The 17,561-nt window shown below is 65.2% G+C and overlaps 1 protein-coding gene across 1 annotated transcript in view; it reads left to right on the forward strand.

Moving 5' to 3' along the window:
- Positions 1-17,561, forward strand: part of ADGRB1 (adhesion G protein-coupled receptor B1) — an 80,087-nt gene that overhangs the window by 42,681 nt on the left and 19,845 nt on the right. The window contains exons 18-20 of the mRNA XM_057308015.1: positions 8,752-8,893; positions 14,893-14,996; positions 17,336-17,438. Of these exons, the coding sequence (XP_057163998.1) occupies positions 8,752-8,893; positions 14,893-14,996; positions 17,336-17,438 (349 nt within the window). The remainder of the gene's footprint in view (positions 1-8,751; positions 8,894-14,892; positions 14,997-17,335; positions 17,439-17,561) is intronic.

A 17,561-nucleotide genomic window follows, 5' to 3' on the forward strand; every position in this document is an offset into this window, starting at 1 on the left:
AGCACTTCGGCTCCACTTCATCCCCCTAGGAGGAGGGCTGAGCTGTGCACGGACATCTGTTCCTGCAGGGACAGCCCTGCCCGGCCCGCCCGCTCAGACCCTGTCCTGCCTCTGTCCCCGTTCTCCCGGGAGCCTCGCTGCCCACTGCCTCCCAGGCCCAGCCCACACCACAGGCTGCTGGGCCTTTGCCCACGCGATCCTGGAATTGTCGTCCACCCCTCTCTCTCCAAGGCCAGGCCTGCATGTCCGGAGTGCCCGCCCCGGGCCTTGCCATGAGCCGGTGGCTGAGCAGGTGGGAGGTGCAGGGCTCTACCTGCAGCCGGCCTGGCCTCAAATCTTGGCCCCGTTCCTTACTAACAGGGTCACTGTGGGCGAGCCCTTTTGCCTTCTTGAGACTCAGTTTCCACATCTGTAAAACTAGGTTGCTGCAGTGCTGAAATGAGGTGATGTGTGTCGAGTACAGGCCATGGAGCGGGCAATGGTCAGCAAGTAGGCGCCATCCTTGCCCCTCCTCCAGGAAGCTTGTGGGAGAAGTCCCCTCGCTGGCCTGCACCGTGCCCGGTGGGGAAAGCACCTGCCTCGGGGCCCAGGGTGAGGGGCCAACACGGGCTGGGGAGAGGCTTCCTGGTTCCCCAGCTGGAGCCCACTGGGAGGCAGGCAGCAGAGGCCCTCTGGGCCCAAGCGCAGCACGTGCAAAGGGGCTGAGGCAGGGGTCCGAGGGCTGGACTTGAGGGGCGTGTGGTGATTTCCTCCCTTGAGACGCTTGCTTCCCTCTGCTGCGGGTGCGACTACTCATTTTCTGAGGCAGAAGGCCTTCATCCCACTCCCCAGGCAGCCGGGGGCCTTGTGCCCCTGCAGGTGGCACTGGGGACCAGTGACGCTCATCTGCAGGGAGGTGATGCGGCTTGTGGGAGGGCGCGACGTGGAGCAGACGCAGGAAGGACTCCCCAGGGGTCAGCGAGGCCAGAGGGACTGCGGCTGCCCATCCTCCCCTCTAAGCCTCAGTACCGAGGCGGCAGGAAGCATGGTGGGATGACCTGGAGGGTCCCCGAATCTCTGGGCCTCTAGGAGTCAGGCGAACTGTGAGATGTCTGGAAGGTGGGGTGGCGGTCAGGGGTGTGGCAGGCAGTGGTGACGGTGTGGCTACCTGCGTGCATTCTGTCATGGGTGACGCGGGACCTTCTGTAAGACAGGTTCCGTCTACACAGCGCCCCAGGCACGGCGGGCACTGAGGAGTGCTCGCTGGTGAAAGCCGGCATCAGTCCTGGCGATGGTCACGGTGCTGGTTCTGAGCAGGTGAGTGGCCACGGTCAGGACACTCACAGTGGCGGTGACGCCAGTGACCGTGAAGGCACCGCGATGGTGGGACGGTGCTGTCGATGCTGTGGCGGCAATCGTGCAGTGGATGGTGTTGGCGCCGTGACGGGTGTGACAGTGGTGATGGCAGTGGCACCGGGTGTGTGACTGACGGCGCGGATGTGGTGAGGGTGCTGCCGGTCGGTGCTGGTGCGATTACGTGATTACGTCATTCTTATGGGGGTGCTGGTGGTGGCGGTGATATGGATGGAGTAGCGCGGTGGCGCTGGTAGTGGCGTTGCTGATAACGTCATGGCGGTGGCAGCAATGGGTACGTTGTTGGGGCGTCGATGGTATTGTCGGTGGTGACATTGTCTTGACCTTGGTGGCTTCAGGGGCGGCTGTGAGGGTGCAGGTAGTGGCGACAGGGGAGGCGGTGTGGTGGCGGGCTGAGCTCCGAGGGAACACAGCCACGGCGCGGGCGGTGAGCCAGACCACAGCAGTCAGCGTCAGATGCCCCCCAGAGCGGAGAAGACGGAGTGGGAGAGCAGAGTGAGGCCGGGAAGGCTGTGGCAACTGGGAGGGCCTCTTGGAGGTGAACGGGCTGGGCTGGCTGTGGCGGGTGGCCAGGTTTGGGATCAGTTAGAGTCAGGGGACGGAGGCAGGCCGGGGAGGTGCTTCCTGAGCAGATCAGTGAGCGCACCCGCGGAGGGTGTGAGGGCGTCGAGGCAGTGGCCCCCCAGTCGGCAGGGGTGGGTGACAGGATGGGCAGAGTTGGCCGGAGGGGTACCGCGGGAAGTTCCAAGTGGGGTGATGGGCTCAGGTAGGGTCCCAAGGGTGCAGGCCTCTGAGCTGGGAGGGGTTAGCGGGTGGAGCGGGGTCAGCAGGATCCCGGCCCTCCCACGTCAGATCACTTTCTTGCAGGGCTGGGGGGGCCCAGGTCCCACCCTCTCCCCGGGGGCCCTGGTCTGCCCAGGGGGGTGGAGGGGGTGAGGACAAGAGCCCGGACCACGGGGAGGGCCAGGTTTCCAGGCGGGGACAGGCCTGCGGCTGGAAGCGCTGACTCAGAGTGTGGCTGGCGCCAGGTGGGAGCGAGGAGGCTGGCTGTAGGCACGGTGAGCAACGCGAGGAGCCACGGAGCCTCCAGGCATGGAGTCACGACGCTCAGACCCTGTCCGCACCGGGAGAGCCAGCCCCACGAGCAGGAACGCAGGCCTGAAGGGGCGCGGGGCCCACCAGGCAGCTCGCTTAGCAAGACCCGAGTCAGGCAGGTGTCCCACCCCCAAGGTCCACAGGTCACAGACATCAGGGTCCCCTCGGGACGACAGGTGTTGCCCCCAGGCCCTGAACCAAGATAGGGTGGAGCTGACCTGGGCCAAGCCGTGGGGAAGCAGACACGACCTGCCCTGCGGGGGGTCTCACGAGCTGGTGGCCAGCTGAGGTCTGGGCACAGAGGGGAGCTCAGGGAGGCTTCCCAGGGGTGGCAGTGGCTCTGGGGAACCCTGAAGGACCAGGTGAGTCAGCCAGGGGACAGGAGGGCATGTGGTCAGAGGCACTGGCCAAGATCAAGGCCTGGAAGCAGAACACGGCGCCTGTGTTCTGGGTCACCAGTGGTTCCATCTGGGCTGGCGTGTGCAGGCGGGTCCAGCAGGGCCAAGGGAGCCTGGGAGTTCTGATGAGCTCTGGCTGCTGGGTGAGGTAGGACCCAGGGAGAGGGGTCCCGGCACAGAAGCAGGGCAGGACCTGATGGAGGGGCCTGGTGCAATGCTCAGGAATTGACAGGCTATCCAGGCAGGCTCCCTGGAAGAGGAGACTCAGCACAAACCTTGATTTATGGCTCAGAAGTCAATAGGCGGAGGTGGGAGGTGGGCCTCCTGACGGACGAAGTGTGGTTTAGCAGGGCCTCTGCCTAGGGTGATGGATTTGGGGAGCACAAGCGGAGGCCAGCCCATTGAGGATCTTGAAGACCAGGCTGGAAAGTTTTGAGGGGCCTCTAGAAACCCTGCCTGCAGAGACACTCTGCCCGCTCCCGGTTCCCCATTGGGGTGTGCTGTGCCCACTCCGGCTTTTTTCTGTTGCGTGGGAGGCTACCTATGAGTCATTCACACTCCAGTGGGAAGTAGCCCATCAAACCCCGGGGACCCTGACGGTTCTGGTCCCGTAATAGAGCCGCTTCGTGGGCCGGCAGGAGGCATCGTGAGTGCAGCGAATGCCCTGGTTCGGTGGGTGGACGGGTGGACGGGGGGGCGGCGCTCAATGCACCCTCTGTGCTACTGTCCCCTGATATACCACGAGCGTGCCGGGCCCATGGGCAGTGCGTCCCCATGTCCCCCTCAACAGTGTGCCGGCTGAGGATTTGTGCCCACATCACAGGGGAGGCAGCGCCCAGCGGCTGGGAAGGAATCTGCCCGGAGTGGAACCAGTTCCCCCTTCTTGGGCTGGGCACTGGCCAGGTGGTGGGGGGCAGGGGTGCCACGGGCTGAGCCTCCTCCCAGGGTCTCTGAAGCTCCGTGGCTCCCACCCACCCTGGGCCGCAGGGAGGTGCCTTGGTGGCACTGCCTGAGCCAGGCTGGGGACCAGGCCCATGGCTGATGGCAGCCAGCTTGTCTTCTCTGAGCTGCTCTTGCCTGGGACATGGGGACAGGCTGCGGCCCTACACTGAGTGCAAAGTGGGAGATAAGGTGGGGGTTTGTACTGGGAGCTGGGGTCCGCAGCCTGAATGTGGCCAAAGGGGAGCCCTTGAGGGGCAGAGTGGTGAGGTCAGGTCAGGGAGGCTGGACGGGTTCCTGGGGCCCTGGGGGTCTCTCCGTGAGGAGGGGGCCGTGGGAAGTCTGAGCAGAGGACGACAAGTCCTGGCACGTTTCCTGGCACCTCCTGGGAGGACGGGTGTAGGCTGGTGGGGCAGCAGACTTGGTGGGGGTCCCAGCAGGTTAGTGCCATAGAGGGGTGAGCAGCAGTCAGACTTTTGGGGCCTTATGCAAGGAGGCCAGTTGGAGCTGCTGCCTGGTCGGCTGTAGGTGTGGGGGGGAGCAAGGGCGGAGGTGTCGAGGTTCCGATCGTGGTGGAAGTTTAGAGGGGCAGAGGGGCTGGCTGCCCAGTCTGGGCTAGTGCCCCACTGGTGTGCTGGCACCAAGGCGAGCAGGCTGGGCCTGGTCCTGCCCTTCCAGAGGAGGGTGCAGGAGAGGACCCTGAAGCCGTGAGCAGAGCAGAATGTACGGTGGGAGGACCCCAAAGATGGAGGCTGTGGGTCAGGGACGGCCTCACTGGGGAGCCCGTGGTGGCCTGGAGGCGAGCCAGCCTGGACTCCCAGCAGGTCAGGTGGTGTGGTCAGTGAGGCATGGCTCTGCCCTGGGAGCCCTGGTCTGATGGGGGAGGCCCGGCCCTTTTATGGGAGCCCTGATCTGGGGGGTCCAGGGGCCCCCTCAGCCTCCCCTCAACTTCAGCAGGGCGGGACTCCCGCTCTAACCCCTGGGTCCCCCTGCCCTCCTGGTCCTGGCAGGTGCCCCTGGCCGGGCTCCTTCTCTCGCCCTGGACCTAGTGAGGGAGGAAGAGCAGGTGTCATGACCCAGATTCCTCAGGCCTGGGCTCGGGGAGGTGGGGGGCTGGCTCCATGACCCAGATATTCCAAGTTTCGGAAGCTCAGACGAGAGGCAGCAAATGGTCTCCCAGTGCTGTTGCTGTGCACAAGAGGAGAGAGTGACCTGTCTGTGTTGCAGAGATGGGGACCGGTGTCCCTGGAGCAGGGAGGACTTCGGTCAGAAGTGGGGAAACTTCCAGATGTTGGGGTATAAGAGGATGCATCCTAGAGGTTTTCCTGAAAGGACTGAGACTTCCCTGGCCTTTCCCAGCTCAGGGGGTGCGTAAGATGCCAACGGGCGTGCTCGGGTCAGGGCCCACCAGTCCGCCTGTCCTGCAGCCCGTCAGTCCTTGGCTGATGTGCAGCACAGCCGGGAGGCTTGGCTAACCACCTGAGCCCCCTGCATGGACTGAGCTCTTTCCCTGGCCCTGGGGGGTGGAGGGTGGGGAGGGACGCTCAGGCAGGTCACCTCTCTCTGCTCTGTGTCTCAGGTTATCCTTGCGGATCCCTTTCAGGTCTGTTCTTCAGAATCCAGTGGTCCAGAGGTTGTAAGCCGGGAGCAGGTGTCACATAAGGACGGGTGCTTATCTGCTGGCCCTGCTGCTCTCTTGCTGTGTGGCCTTGGGCAAGAGTAACCCCCTCTCTGAGCCTCCGTTGCTTTATCTACAACAGTGGAGCTGAGGGCTATTGCCAAGCTTCAGTGACAAAATGCACCAGAAGCCGGAAGCCGTTATCACTGAGGTGTGGGAGGGAGCAAGGAGAGGGTCCCGGTCCCTGTGCTGCGTGTCCGGCGCCCGAGCGTGCTCCCCTGACACGGGCGACAGCAGCCTGTGGGAGTCAGGGAGAGGTGGGGCCAAGGGCGCCCGCACTGCAGTCCTGCAGGGTCACGGTGAGCCCCCGCCCCCTCGGTGCAGGTCCAGGCAGGCACCTTCCAGAGTGACCACCAGCTGCCTGCCTCTGGGACTGCCAGCCCGAGCAGCCAGTTCTCTGGCCCAGGGGTGGACGCTTTCCTGTGCCCTTTGTGGCCTGAGGCTGCAGGGCAGGCAAATTGGGCAGCAGCCCCCCTGTCCATCCCCTGCTCTGGGAGGTCAATAAGCTGATTAGCGTCCTCCTCAGGAGCCCTGCGGGGCCGGCCACCAGCCTGGGCTGGCATTCTCCCAGGAGGTGGCCTGCAGCTCTCAGCCTGGCGCCCTGCAGACCCGCCAACGCTGGCTGGAAACTGACCAGGCTGCCGGCCCTGGCCAGCCTGGCTCCCCTCCCCCCAGGCCTCAGGGTGCCGTCCCCTCCTGTCCTCCCAGGCAGGAGAGCCAGGTTCAGGATGCCCCCACCCCCTGCTTTGCTCAGAGGAAGGGAGCAGAGGCAGCGGCCATGCCTGAGTGGTGAGAAGCATAGCTGTGATTTGAACCCAGGACTGGCTGGCCACGGACTCCTGCTCTTACAAGCAGCTCCAGGGCTGATGTCCCCGGCGAGCTGTCAGCTTGAGAGAGGAGTGGTCTGTAGGACTCTTTCTCGGGGCGGGCGCTGTCGGCATATTCTGGTCTGTGCCGCGTTGGCTGGCTCAGCGTCTGGTCAGCAGCTTGTGCAGGTGGGGCGGCGGCCGCATACACAGCTCCGGGCATGAGGACAGGGCACTCCTGGTGGGAGGGGGGACACAGGGCAGTGGCGGGGACTGGGGTCGGCCAGGGCTTAGCGCTCTGTGTCCCTGTCCTGCGTGGTGCTGGGGGATGGAGAGAGAGAGAGCTGGGGTGCGCCAGGGCACCCCAGCGAGGCCCTGATAAACCTCTGGCCAACGGTGTGGGGAGGACCAGGCTGGACCTGGGGTATCCCTGCAGTTTCAGGACTCTCCAGGACCCCACACTCCCTTTGAGTTCCTTCCGTGGTCCTGGTCCTGGTTCTGGTTTGCGGTTAGTGGTCTTTCCTTCTCCGGAGGAAGGAAGAGGAGAAGGGGTCTTTGGTGGAACCTTACCAGGCTTTGACTGTGGTTCCGCTCCGTGCCCCTTTGTGACTTCTGGCTACCTCCGCATTTATTTATGGAAGGCCCCTGACACGGAGCTTTGAGCTCCCCGATCAGGGAGCTTTGGGCCCCGATCAGGCCACAGTGCCTGTGAGAGGGACATGCTCTCTTCCCCTGAACTCTAGAGACAGAGCAGGCCAGCTGGAGCACGGGGTGGGGGGTAGTTCCAGGGCCACAGAGCCCCGATGCACCCCGCAGAACCTGCACCCTGCAGAGCCTACGGCTGGCTCCTGGGCCTTGAAATTCTGCCTTGCTGCCACTGTGACCTCGGCTAGCCCCCTTGGGCCCCAGTTTTTCTCCTCTGTATAAAGGGGGCAGGTCCTTCCCTGAGGGAAGGGAATCAAAAGAGCAAGGATGTCCGGGCTTCCGGCCCAGCCCAGAATATATCCCTTCTCCCCGGGGGCCTGAAGCTCAGAGCGGGGGTTGTGTAACATCTCCAATGCAACAGAACCCGTCTGGGGCTCTCAGATCCCTGCAGCTGGTGATCCTGAACATTCCTGGAGATGCTCACACGTGCACACAAGCACCGTGCAGGGTGCCGCACGGGTGTGTGCTCACTTCATCCTCCCCATCAGAACTCAAGAAGCAGGAGCTAGCGGTGAGGGTAGGGGACTTCCCGAGGTGACACAGTGAGGAGGTGGCCAAAGCTGGTCGTTTGCAAACCCAGGTGTTGAGCAGAAGTGCCACTCCCAGGTGTGTGTGTGTGTGTGTGTGTGTGTGTGTGTGTGCACGCGCGCCGGGTCAGGGCTCCTGTGGGGAGAGCACTGGGCAGGGAGCTGCTCAGCCCCCATCTGCCAAGCCTGCAGAAGGGCTAGGGTGAAGCAGTCCTGGTGCCGGCCCTGGAAGGCACTCGGCAGCCTCCTTGTGCTGGGGCTGAGAGGCCATGAAGCTGCAGCTTGATTCTAGGGCAGGTCCTGGCAAGACCCTTGCTGCAGAGACCTGGAGTTTTCCCCTGAAGTCCCGAGAGGAGGCGTGGGGTCTGAGTTATCTGGGGGAGAGGGCAGGCCTTTTGTGGCCCTGGATTCACAAGACCACTCCCAGCTGTGGATGCCGAACTGCAGGATTTCCATCTGGCCTCTTTAGACCTCCTGGAGCCCCGTCCCCACACCCCTAGCCAGTAGCCCCCAGGCCCAGCACCCCCCCTCGCGGCCCTCCATGGGCACCCTCTGCAGGCTGAGACGAGGCAGGCCCAGCGCAGGGCCATGTGCGTGGCTGGACACCCCTCAGTTCCTGGACAGGCCGGTCGGCCGTGCAGGGTGGGGGACTTGGATCCACGGGCACCGGTTTGCGGAGCGGCGGAGTCTTCCAGTCCTGGCGTTGAAATGGAAAGGCGCAATCATGGCTCTCTAGACAGCGGGGAAGGCTGTTCTGTCCCCCGCCTGGGGAGGCGGACGCCAGGGGCGACCAGCCCGCGGAGGTGGATGCGGGGGCGGGGGCGGTCCCAAGGTCACCCGCGCGGCGCCCGGCTCCGGGGCGGAGGCGGCACCCCCCCCCCGCACCCCTCCCGGCGCGCCCCCGCCCCGCCCGCCGCCCCCGGCTCCGCTCGGCTCGGCTCCGGCGCGGGCTCCGGCGCGGGCTCCGGCTCCGGCTCCCGCTCGGGCTCCGGCGCTGGGGGGCGCGGCGGGCGGGGCGCTCGGCGGGCGCGGGGCCAGGGCTTGGCGCCCCGCGCTCCCGCGACTCGCTCTCCCGTGGCTCGGCGGCGGCCATGGGGCGCGGGGCTCCGGGGGCCGGCGGCGGGGCGGGTGCGCGGCTGCGGGCGCAGGTGCGGGCGCGGGCCGGCGGGGACAGGGGGCCTGGCGGCCGGCAGCCCGCCGCTCACGCCGCCCCTGTCCCCCCCACCAACCCCGTGTGTCCCGCCCCCCAGGCCCTCCTCCCCCGCCCCCCCGCAGCTCGGGCCCTGGTCGTGGCGCGGCTGCCGCACGGTGCCCCTCGACGCCCTCCGGACGCGCTGCCTCTGTGACCGGCTCTCCACCTTCGCCATCTTAGCCCAGCTCAGCGCCGACGCGGTGAGACCCCGGCCGGGACGCGCGCGGGGGACGCGGGGGGCGCGGGGTGGGCGCTTCCGGCGCAGGACCGGCGCGGGAGGGGCTGGACCCACCCCTGCCCGGGTCGGTGCGCCTGGCCGCCCCCGTGGCCTGGCGGCCGGCCGGCCGCTAGAGAGGGTGGGTGGGAGCTGGGCGGGTGGCAGTGTGGAGTTGGGGACTGCCCCCAGCCCCGGGACTGTGCACCCCCCTCCCCCAGGGACCGATGGGTGAGTCTCCCCCACTCTTCTTGGGGGCTTGGGACCTTGGAGGGAACGGATCCTCAGGGGAGCCAGGCAGGCTGGGCCCAGTCTTTTGAGGACTGGGGGAGGGCTTGGCCTGGCAGAGCTGGCATACCCCTTCACTTGGTCCGTGCTCCCCTGAGCTGGAGGACAGGACCCTGGCCTGCCAAGCAGAGGGAGGGGAAGGAGCTGCCACCTTGCTGGGAGACCTTTCCCACCCTCCCCAAGTGGAACCTGGTCTTTGGAGGCAGCCATGTCCCCAGGTCGGTGTCCTGGGGTGGCTGAGGGTGCTGGATCTGGCCCAGGTCCACAGCTCTGCTGGGGAAGGCCCCATCATCTCAGGGGCCTCCTTTTTGTTCCCGTGATTCTTGTGGGGGCTGCTGGTTTCTATGGCGACGGCATCTGGGGCCAGCTCCTGGGCTGGGGCCCTGGGTGCTGGGCTTGGCCCGCTGGGACTGATGGGCTGTCTCGTCCAGGGCTGAGCTCCACTCACGGGTCCTAGGAAGCCCCCCCACAAGCCACTGAGCGCCCTTCCCCCCACCAAGGAAGGAAAGGGGCTGGGGTCTTCGCTCACTGAGACCCTGGGTCCAGGCCCAGCATAGAAGGATCATTGAGCAGCAGATGTGGAAGACAGACTGGGGAGAGGGATGCAGCTTTCCTGGATGGTTGGGGTAGCTGGCCCTCATTGAATGGGGGCAGCACAGCTCTCCGTTCAGGGAATCCTGGGTTTGATGTGAAAAATGGCTCCAAGCCTTTCTGAGAACGTTCTGCCCACCATTTCTTTGCCCAGTGGAACATGGGTAGGGAGGGCAGTGTTGTCAACCAGGGTCCCCCATGGGGGCAGAGCTGAACAGGACCTTAGAGGTCATTGCCACTGAAACTTTCCATTGACAGGTAGGGAAACTGAGCCATGGGGAGGGTGACTTGCTCAAGGTCTTGGGCAAGTCGATGGACAGGGGTCTGTGCTCTTGGCCCTGACTCCAGTGCACTCTTCCTCATCCCACTGTCCCCGTGACAGGGCTATCGGTGTTGTCGGTTCTGGGGGAGGGCCCTGAAGGCAGCAGCCAGGGCCATCCTGGGGGCTCCCTGGAGGAGGTGGCTTTCTGCATAGGTGGTCATCAGTGCTAAAGTAGCCGGCTTCTTCTGCACAGGGGAGCAGCCAATGGGGCTGGGGGCTTCCTGAGTCCCTGCGAGGCCAGAGCCAGCAGAGCAGGGCCCAGCCTGGGTCCCCGGGTGGGTGCTCATCCTTCAGAGTGTGGAGGAAGGACGAGGGGCAGGGGAGTGTTCCCGAGTGGGGTGTGTGCCCAGGGTTAGTGTGGCCAAGGGTTGACACGCAGGCTTGTCCCACACACACCGTGACTCCAGCCTGGGGCTCCATCCCTCCGAACTTCCGCCTCCTCCCCCGTCGGACGGCAGTGGTCGTGTGTTACTCAGGGTGGGCCTGAGGGGCGGACCAGGTGAGGGGGCCCTGCTGAACCAGGGTCTGCAGCATGGGGGCCACTGCGTGCTGCAGGCCATGCCTTCCCGAGAAGGTGGCCCCCCAGTCAGGGGCTTAGCTCCAGGTCAGCTCCGGCACGGAGGCCGGGCTTGGTGAGCGCCGGGTGGCTGATGCTGGTGAAACCAGGAGCTGAGGCCTGGGGCCCAGGGCCTCTCCCAGGAGACTGGCCTGCACCGGGTGCCGCCAGGGCCGAGCATTCGGAGGCCGCTGTGCCAGGGTGGGCAGGTCTCGGTTTGTGAGGAGTTTGAGGTCTTGTTTTGTAGGGGGGTCGGCAGCTGCAGTTGGGGGGCTTCTGGTGTCGGCCCCTGCACCCTGTCAGTGTACGTGAAGGTGGGACCCCCTCCCCGTATCCCAGAAGGGGAGCTGAGGCCAGAGTCAAGCTGCCCGGCCGCTGGGAGCCTTGGTCTCCTCATCCATGGGATGGTATAGTCGTCGGCCGGCCGAATTCCGGGACCCCTCTGCGGGCACGGGTGCGAGCTCAGAGCCAGAGTGCCAGAAGGACCACCTGGTGCGGGCCGGCCGGCCAGCCTGCCGTCGAAGTGCACACCGCCCTCTCCTTTCCTGGCCGGCTCTGGGGCTGACCCCAGGGGCACTGAGTGGGAGGGCCCAAGCACGACGGTGAGACCGCTGTCATGCAGTCTGTGAGGGGCTGCCCGGGAGGAGCACGGGGTCTGCATTCAGACAGGCCGGCGGCAGCCCGGGGTGGAGGGACCGATGCTCTGGGGGCACCCTGACAGCTTCCTTCCTGCCCTGGGGGCGGTTTAGGAGGGGAGCGTGAGCAGGACTTGTACAGTGGGGCCCTGAGGGGTGAACAGGAGTTCACCGGCTGAGCTTAGTAGAGAGGAGTGACAGTCATGCCAGGGAAGGTGAGGAAGGCACAAAGCAAGTGGGAGACAAGGTGGGGCTCAGAGGGCAGGGCCGGGGTGCAAGGCCAGTGCCAGGGAGAGATGGAGCTGCATCCCGAAAGCGGTGGGGAGTGGGGTGGCTGGGGGGGCGGTGACAGAGGATGGTAGTGGGATTGGGGTCTCGGAGGGATCCCAGCAGGAGTGAGGGCAGAGTACCCCAGCCGGCAGTGGGGTGGTGGTAGAGGTGGGCTGGGCCTGGGGCGAGACGGGGTGCCACCTGCCTCTTCCCTGGCTGAGGTTGGACAGGGGTGGGGATTTGGGTCTGAGCAAGTGGGGGCATCGGGAATCCTGGGGACTGGAGTGGCCACAGGGGACTGGAGTCCAGGACAAGGGCCAAGAGTTGATGGTGAAGATGGGGTGCTGTGGCCGCACCCCAGGAGCCAGGGAGGTATGAGATCCCGGGCAGGGGCATGGACCCAGGCGTCCCCCCTTCACTGCCGCCCGAGCTGTGCGTGGACCCGGAGTGTCAGATCCCAGCTGTGCCACTGACCGCTGGAAGGTTGAGTAATGGCTCTGAGTCACATCTGTGAGGGGGCGATGCTGCCTGCGTCCATGCTGCAGTGGGACTGAACTCAGCGAGTGATGACAGCACTGCGCACAGCCTGGCGGGTAGTGGCGCCCGAGAGGCACGGCTGCTGCTGCTGTGTGCGTGGCTGTGATGGACCTGAAAGGGCAGCCCCAGCCTCACCGGGGTCAGGGCTCAGCGTGTGACTGGGAGTCAGGGCAGTTTGCCTGGGAGCTGTGAGCCATGGGTGGTGCTGGAGCAGTAACGGGAGAGCAGACGTGGGGAGGAGGAGATCTGTGTTTAGGACGCATCGGATGTGTAGAGGGCTTAAGAGAGGATTGAAAGTGGGGAGTTTAGGTAGTAGAAACTAACGGTAACCGTAGAGACAACCAGAGAGGATCCCTGGGTGTGGGGCGGGGGGGGGCAGTACCCTGGGGAGTCTCCAGGCAAGATGATGGGGCAGAGAGATGAGGGGCTGGTTCAGATTGAACCTTCCGTGAGGGTCTCTGTGAGGTGCTGACATCTAAGCTGAAGCCAGAGCCAGCCGTGTGAAGGTCAGAGGAAGAGCACTGGGCAGTGAGGGGAGCATGTGCAAAGGCCCTGGGGTGGCACCAAACTTGGCTAGGGAACCGGTCTCCGGCAGGAGGCCGGCTGGCTTCTGCCCTCTTGCTCTGTGTGGGTTGGGGCCAATCTCTTGCCCTGGAGGTCCCCACTCCAACCTTCCCAACAAGAGCTAGCGTTCCTTGGCACCCCTGCCCACTCATTCTGTCTTCCCTCCCTTCCCCACATCATCTAGAACCTGCGGGGCCGGGGCTGTCAGGAGTGACGGATGAGCCAGGTGGAGAGGAGGAGAGAGTGGGCGGGCAGGTGGGCAAGCTGGCAGGCATGTGGCTGCCAGGCCGAATGAGGGCACATGGAGGCAGATGGCCACAGAGGTCGGGGCCAGAGCCAGCCACGGAGCGGGTGCGAGCCACTTGCTCGGCCTCCCGTGACCCACGTGGCCAGCCGGGCTTCGAGGTTACCCAGCAAGTTCAAGGGTGCGGGCCGCAGCCCAGAGCCCCCGCTTCCCCAGGTCCTCCAGCTCCCTGCGTGGAAACACAAGTTTGCGCCGGAGCCGCACCCTGGGCCGTGCCTCCAGGGACCGCTGACTGCTTGGCGACCTTGGCTGACTTTCTCCCTTCTCCCGGAGCCTGCCTTCCCTGTCTCCTCCATTCATCTAGCACTGCACTGACTGTGTCCGAGCCCGAGGGGGCTCAGGAATGGGAGGACACCGGGCCGCAGGGACGGGAAGTCGCCCCCAGCAGCGGGCCCCGGGCTGGAACCCAGCAACACCCAGAAGGGCTTGGGGGCCAGGAGGGGGCGTTTCCAGCGCAGGGAAGGGCAGTCCATGCCACAGGAACAGCATGCACGTGGGTGGAGGGCACAGCATGGCTGGCGCACCGCGCTGGCAGTGGGTGGGGGCAGCAGCGCAGGTGGGACGGCCGTGGAGCACCCCGTTCAGGAGCCCTGACTCTAGGGGCCTGAGGAAGGTAGAAGGCGCCAGTTCGGGGCAGGATAGTTGGGCCGGGCCTTCCAGAAGCCGGTGAAGTGGGAGGGTCTCCCTGGGCAGCCTGCCGGGGTCAGCAGGGGTCAGAGAGCTGCTCTGAAGGGTGTCAGCCTAGTCAGACTTGGAGCAGGGACAGGAGTGCCCCCTTTAGGGTGAGGGAGCCCCTGGAAAGCCCCGTGTCCCCAGCAGAGCACCTCCTCCCTCAAGCGCAGAGGCCGCAGGCTGGGGAGGGGCTGCAGAGACCGCCATCAGTCCCTCCGAGTGTCCTTGGTTTCGTTGCACAGGAGCCTTGCTCCCTCCTCAGCAGGTGCGTGCTGTCCTCGTGCTCGTGCCCTGCCCACCGTGCAGCGGCCCCCGGCGTGGACTGCGGGGGTCAGGCAGCGGCAGGGCCTGAGCACGTGACGCACGTGTGAGCGGGGATCAGCTGGCGCTCAGGGCTACATGGTGGGGAGCGGCTGGGCCCATCGTCCAGCCCGAGCCCCCCCACCCAGAGGCACCACCGCATGGCAGCTGGGAAGGGTGTTCTGGGTGGAGGGACCACCTCTGCAGTGGCGGGAGCAAGGAGGCGGCAGCGCCGGAGGGCGTCTCACCCGACGGAGGCGAAAGGGGGCCAGGCCGGGCCCAGTGGCCTTTGGAGCGTTCAGAGGGTTGGGGAGGGGGTGGACGGGCAGGGGGCACTCAGAGCAGAGCAGGGGTGCGATCTCTAATGCCGTTTTACAGAATTCTCCGGCCAAGCCTGGAGAAGAGCCGTGAGGGGCTGGGCCCGGTCGGGGGGCAGGGGTGCAGCGCAGGGATCTGGCGGAACAGAAGGGAGGGCGAGGGAGGAGTGGAGAACAGGGGTGCTTGGCGGGGCTGTGGGGCAGCAGGTGCTCGGAGTGGGAACTGGCTTTGAGGCAGTGGAGGCCGGACGGATGCAGCTGGCTCGGAAGGGCCCTTCCAGGAAGCCCCGTGTCCTGCTCTCGGCGGGTATTCCGGAAGCACGCAGCCTGGGAGAGCTGTCCCTGAGGTGGGGCTGGCACCCCATGACCTGTCTGTGACACGGGGAGATGGTCCTCCCCTGGAATTGGGGGCGTCCGTGAAGTGCAGACAAGGTGTTCGTCGCCCGGCTTGGCAGGGGCTCTGATTAATTAGACCAGTGACCGGGCGGGGGGTGCACACAGACCCAGCCCCCCCAGAAGCACAGGCCCGCAGGGGGCACGGGGCGGGGCGCGGTGGAGAGGGCGGGCTCCCCCCCCCCCCCCGGCACCGCCCCGGCCTCACTCCCGTCTCTCTGCCCCGGAACCCTCAGAACATGGAGAAGGTGGCGGCGCCGTCGGTGACGCTCATCGTGGGCTGCGGCGTGTCGTCCCTCACCCTGCTCATGCTCATCATCATCTACGTGTCCGTGTGGAGGTGGGGCCGGGCGCTGGGGCCACGCGCGGGCCGGGGGGGGGGGGTTCGGTCTCGTCCCTTCTCCCCTGAGGGCGGCCACGGGGCTGGGCTGGCCCAGAGCTCCCGCCCAGTCAGCAGCGCCATCCGCCCATCTTCCCCTGCCCACCGCTGTCGCGGACGGACTGCGCCGCCGCCCCCCTCTCCCCTCTGTCCCCTGCCTCTCCGACAGCCCCCAGCCGCTGCCCGAGTGCCGCTCCCTGCACGCCGAACGGTAGTGACGGGGTGGGGCACGGGCGCCCTTCTGCTCCTGCCCTGCACTGCTGCCCACAGAAGGTGGCCACGCTTTCTCCTACCCTCTGAGTGGGCTCCCCGCCCAGCACCCCACCCTGGGACCTCAGAGCCCCACCTTCTGTGTCCTGCCACGGGGGCGTGCAAGGCCACAGCCTTCTCTGAGCCCAGGGTCGCATCTCAGGGCAAGAACCTCTACTCGCACCCCTGCCCCTCACTCCCCTCCCCCAGGCCACAGGGCCTCATCACAGGACCCCCGGACCGCCTCCCCAGGCCCGGTTGGGGTGAGGCAGCGGTGTCCTGCTCTTGGGGGGAGGGACGTGTATGTACACGTGCAGGCCTGAGCCCGGCCTGCGCGGCCAGGATGGGCTCAGCGTCGGGGTGTGTGAGGGCGAGTGTGTGCCTGCGGGACGGGCCTCCCCTCCCTGCCCCCAGAGCCCTGCCTTCAGCTGCTCGGAGCAGAAGTTTAGCACAGGGAGTCTGCATCAAGGTCACCCACCCATGGCAGTGGAACTGATGTTGCTCCCCGAGGCCAGCAAGGAGGGATCGATGTGTCAGTGGGGGCAGGTGGCCTGTGTTCCCCAGCTCCCCCTCCTCATCCTGCCCAAGGGCAGAAGCCGATCCAAACCGCCCAGCCCCCCACCTGCCCAGCCCCTCCCCGGAGGCTTCTGTTTCTGGAGACCTCTGGGGCAGGGGGTCTGGGACAGCCCCTCCAGCCCTGCCTGCTGCGGTTCTGAGGGGTTTGCCCATGGCTTTCAAAGCACCTCCTTCCCGAGCTCTGCTGGCCAAGTCCCTGCCCCGTGAGCCACAGTCAGGACCCCATCCCAATGGTCCCCATGAGAAAATGGAGACCCACAGAGGAAAAGTGACCTGCCCAAGGTCACATCATGGCCCCTGAGGCGCAGCCCTGTACTCTCTGCTCACCACCTGGTGGGATCTCAGCCCCCAAGGCCACTGGGATGCTGCACTGGGAAACGGGAGCCAAAGGGATGGTGGCTAATGCTTCCTGCATCCTGCCCCTTTAATCTGAGCCACAGCTCCGAGCAGCAGGTGCTGTTCCCTCCATCCATCTCACAGACGTGAAGACTGAGGCACAGAGGGGTTGGGCCACCTGCCTGGTGTTACACAGCCAGGATGTGGCTGAGCTGGTGCAGGCATAGGCTCTGAGGCCCACCCTCAGAACCACTTTGTCTTCCTGTGTCAAAGTCGGGATCAGACAGGGTGGGAAGGCTGGGGGCTAGGGGGACAGCTGGGGTGAAAGCCAGGAGCAGGCAGAGACTGAGACCCTGGAAATGAGCTGTGTTCAAGAGATCCAAAGACAGGGAGAGCATCTTGCACAAAAAGGAGAAGCAGTTCTAAGGATAAGCCACCCCTACAAGGAACAGGTGGCTGTGCTTAGCGTTTTCCCATGGCCCTCCCTGGCACCTGACTGTGTGCCAGAATTTAGTATGTGGTGGAGTGGAACAGGTGGTGTTGGTGATGGTGGTGACGATCATGGTGGTGATGTTGGCGGTGGTAGTGGTGGTGATGGTGGTGATGATGGTGATGGTGGTGATGGTGATGGTGGTGATGGTGGTGATGGTAGTGGTGGTGATGGTGATGGTGGTGATGGTAGTGGTGGTGATGGTGGTGGTGATGGTGATTATGATGATGGTGGTGATGGTGGTGGTGATGGTGGTGATTATGGTGGTGGTGGTGGTGATGGTGATTATGGTGATGGTGGTGGTGGTGATGGTGGTGATTATGGTGATGGTGGTGGTGGTGATGGTGATTGTGGTGATGGTGGTGATGGTGGTGATGGTGATGGTGGTGATGGTGGTGGTGATGGTGTTGGTAGTGGTGGTGATGGTGGTGGTGGTGATGGTGGTGATTATGGTGATGGTGGTGGTGATAATAGTGGTGACAATGATGGTGATGTGGTGGTGGAGGCAATGGTGATGGTGGAGGTGATGGTGGCAGTAGCAGCAATGTCTGCAGGGATAAGGTAGTGCTCTAGTCTTGATACGGCCACAGGACCCCAGTGCCTGTGGAGATGAGGCCCCGTTGGGCACTGAGCCCGCTCTGTCCCATAGGTACATCCGCTCGGAGCGGTCCGTCATCCTCATCAACTTTTGCTTGTCTATCATCTCCTCCAATGCCCTCATCCTCATCGGGCAGACCCAGACCCGCAATAAGGTATGTGATCTCTGCCCTTCTCTGCACATCCCAGTGCACCCAGGCGGGATGGGGTGATGGTGAGGACCCCAAAAGGATCCCAGGGAAGCTTAGGGAGGAGAGTTCTAGAGCCGCATGGAGTCC

Source organism: Ursus arctos, unplaced genomic scaffold (genome assembly GCF_023065955.2).
Source record: "Ursus arctos isolate Adak ecotype North America unplaced genomic scaffold, UrsArc2.0 scaffold_6, whole genome shotgun sequence".
Taxonomy (NCBI): Eukaryota; Metazoa; Chordata; class Mammalia; order Carnivora; family Ursidae; genus Ursus; species Ursus arctos.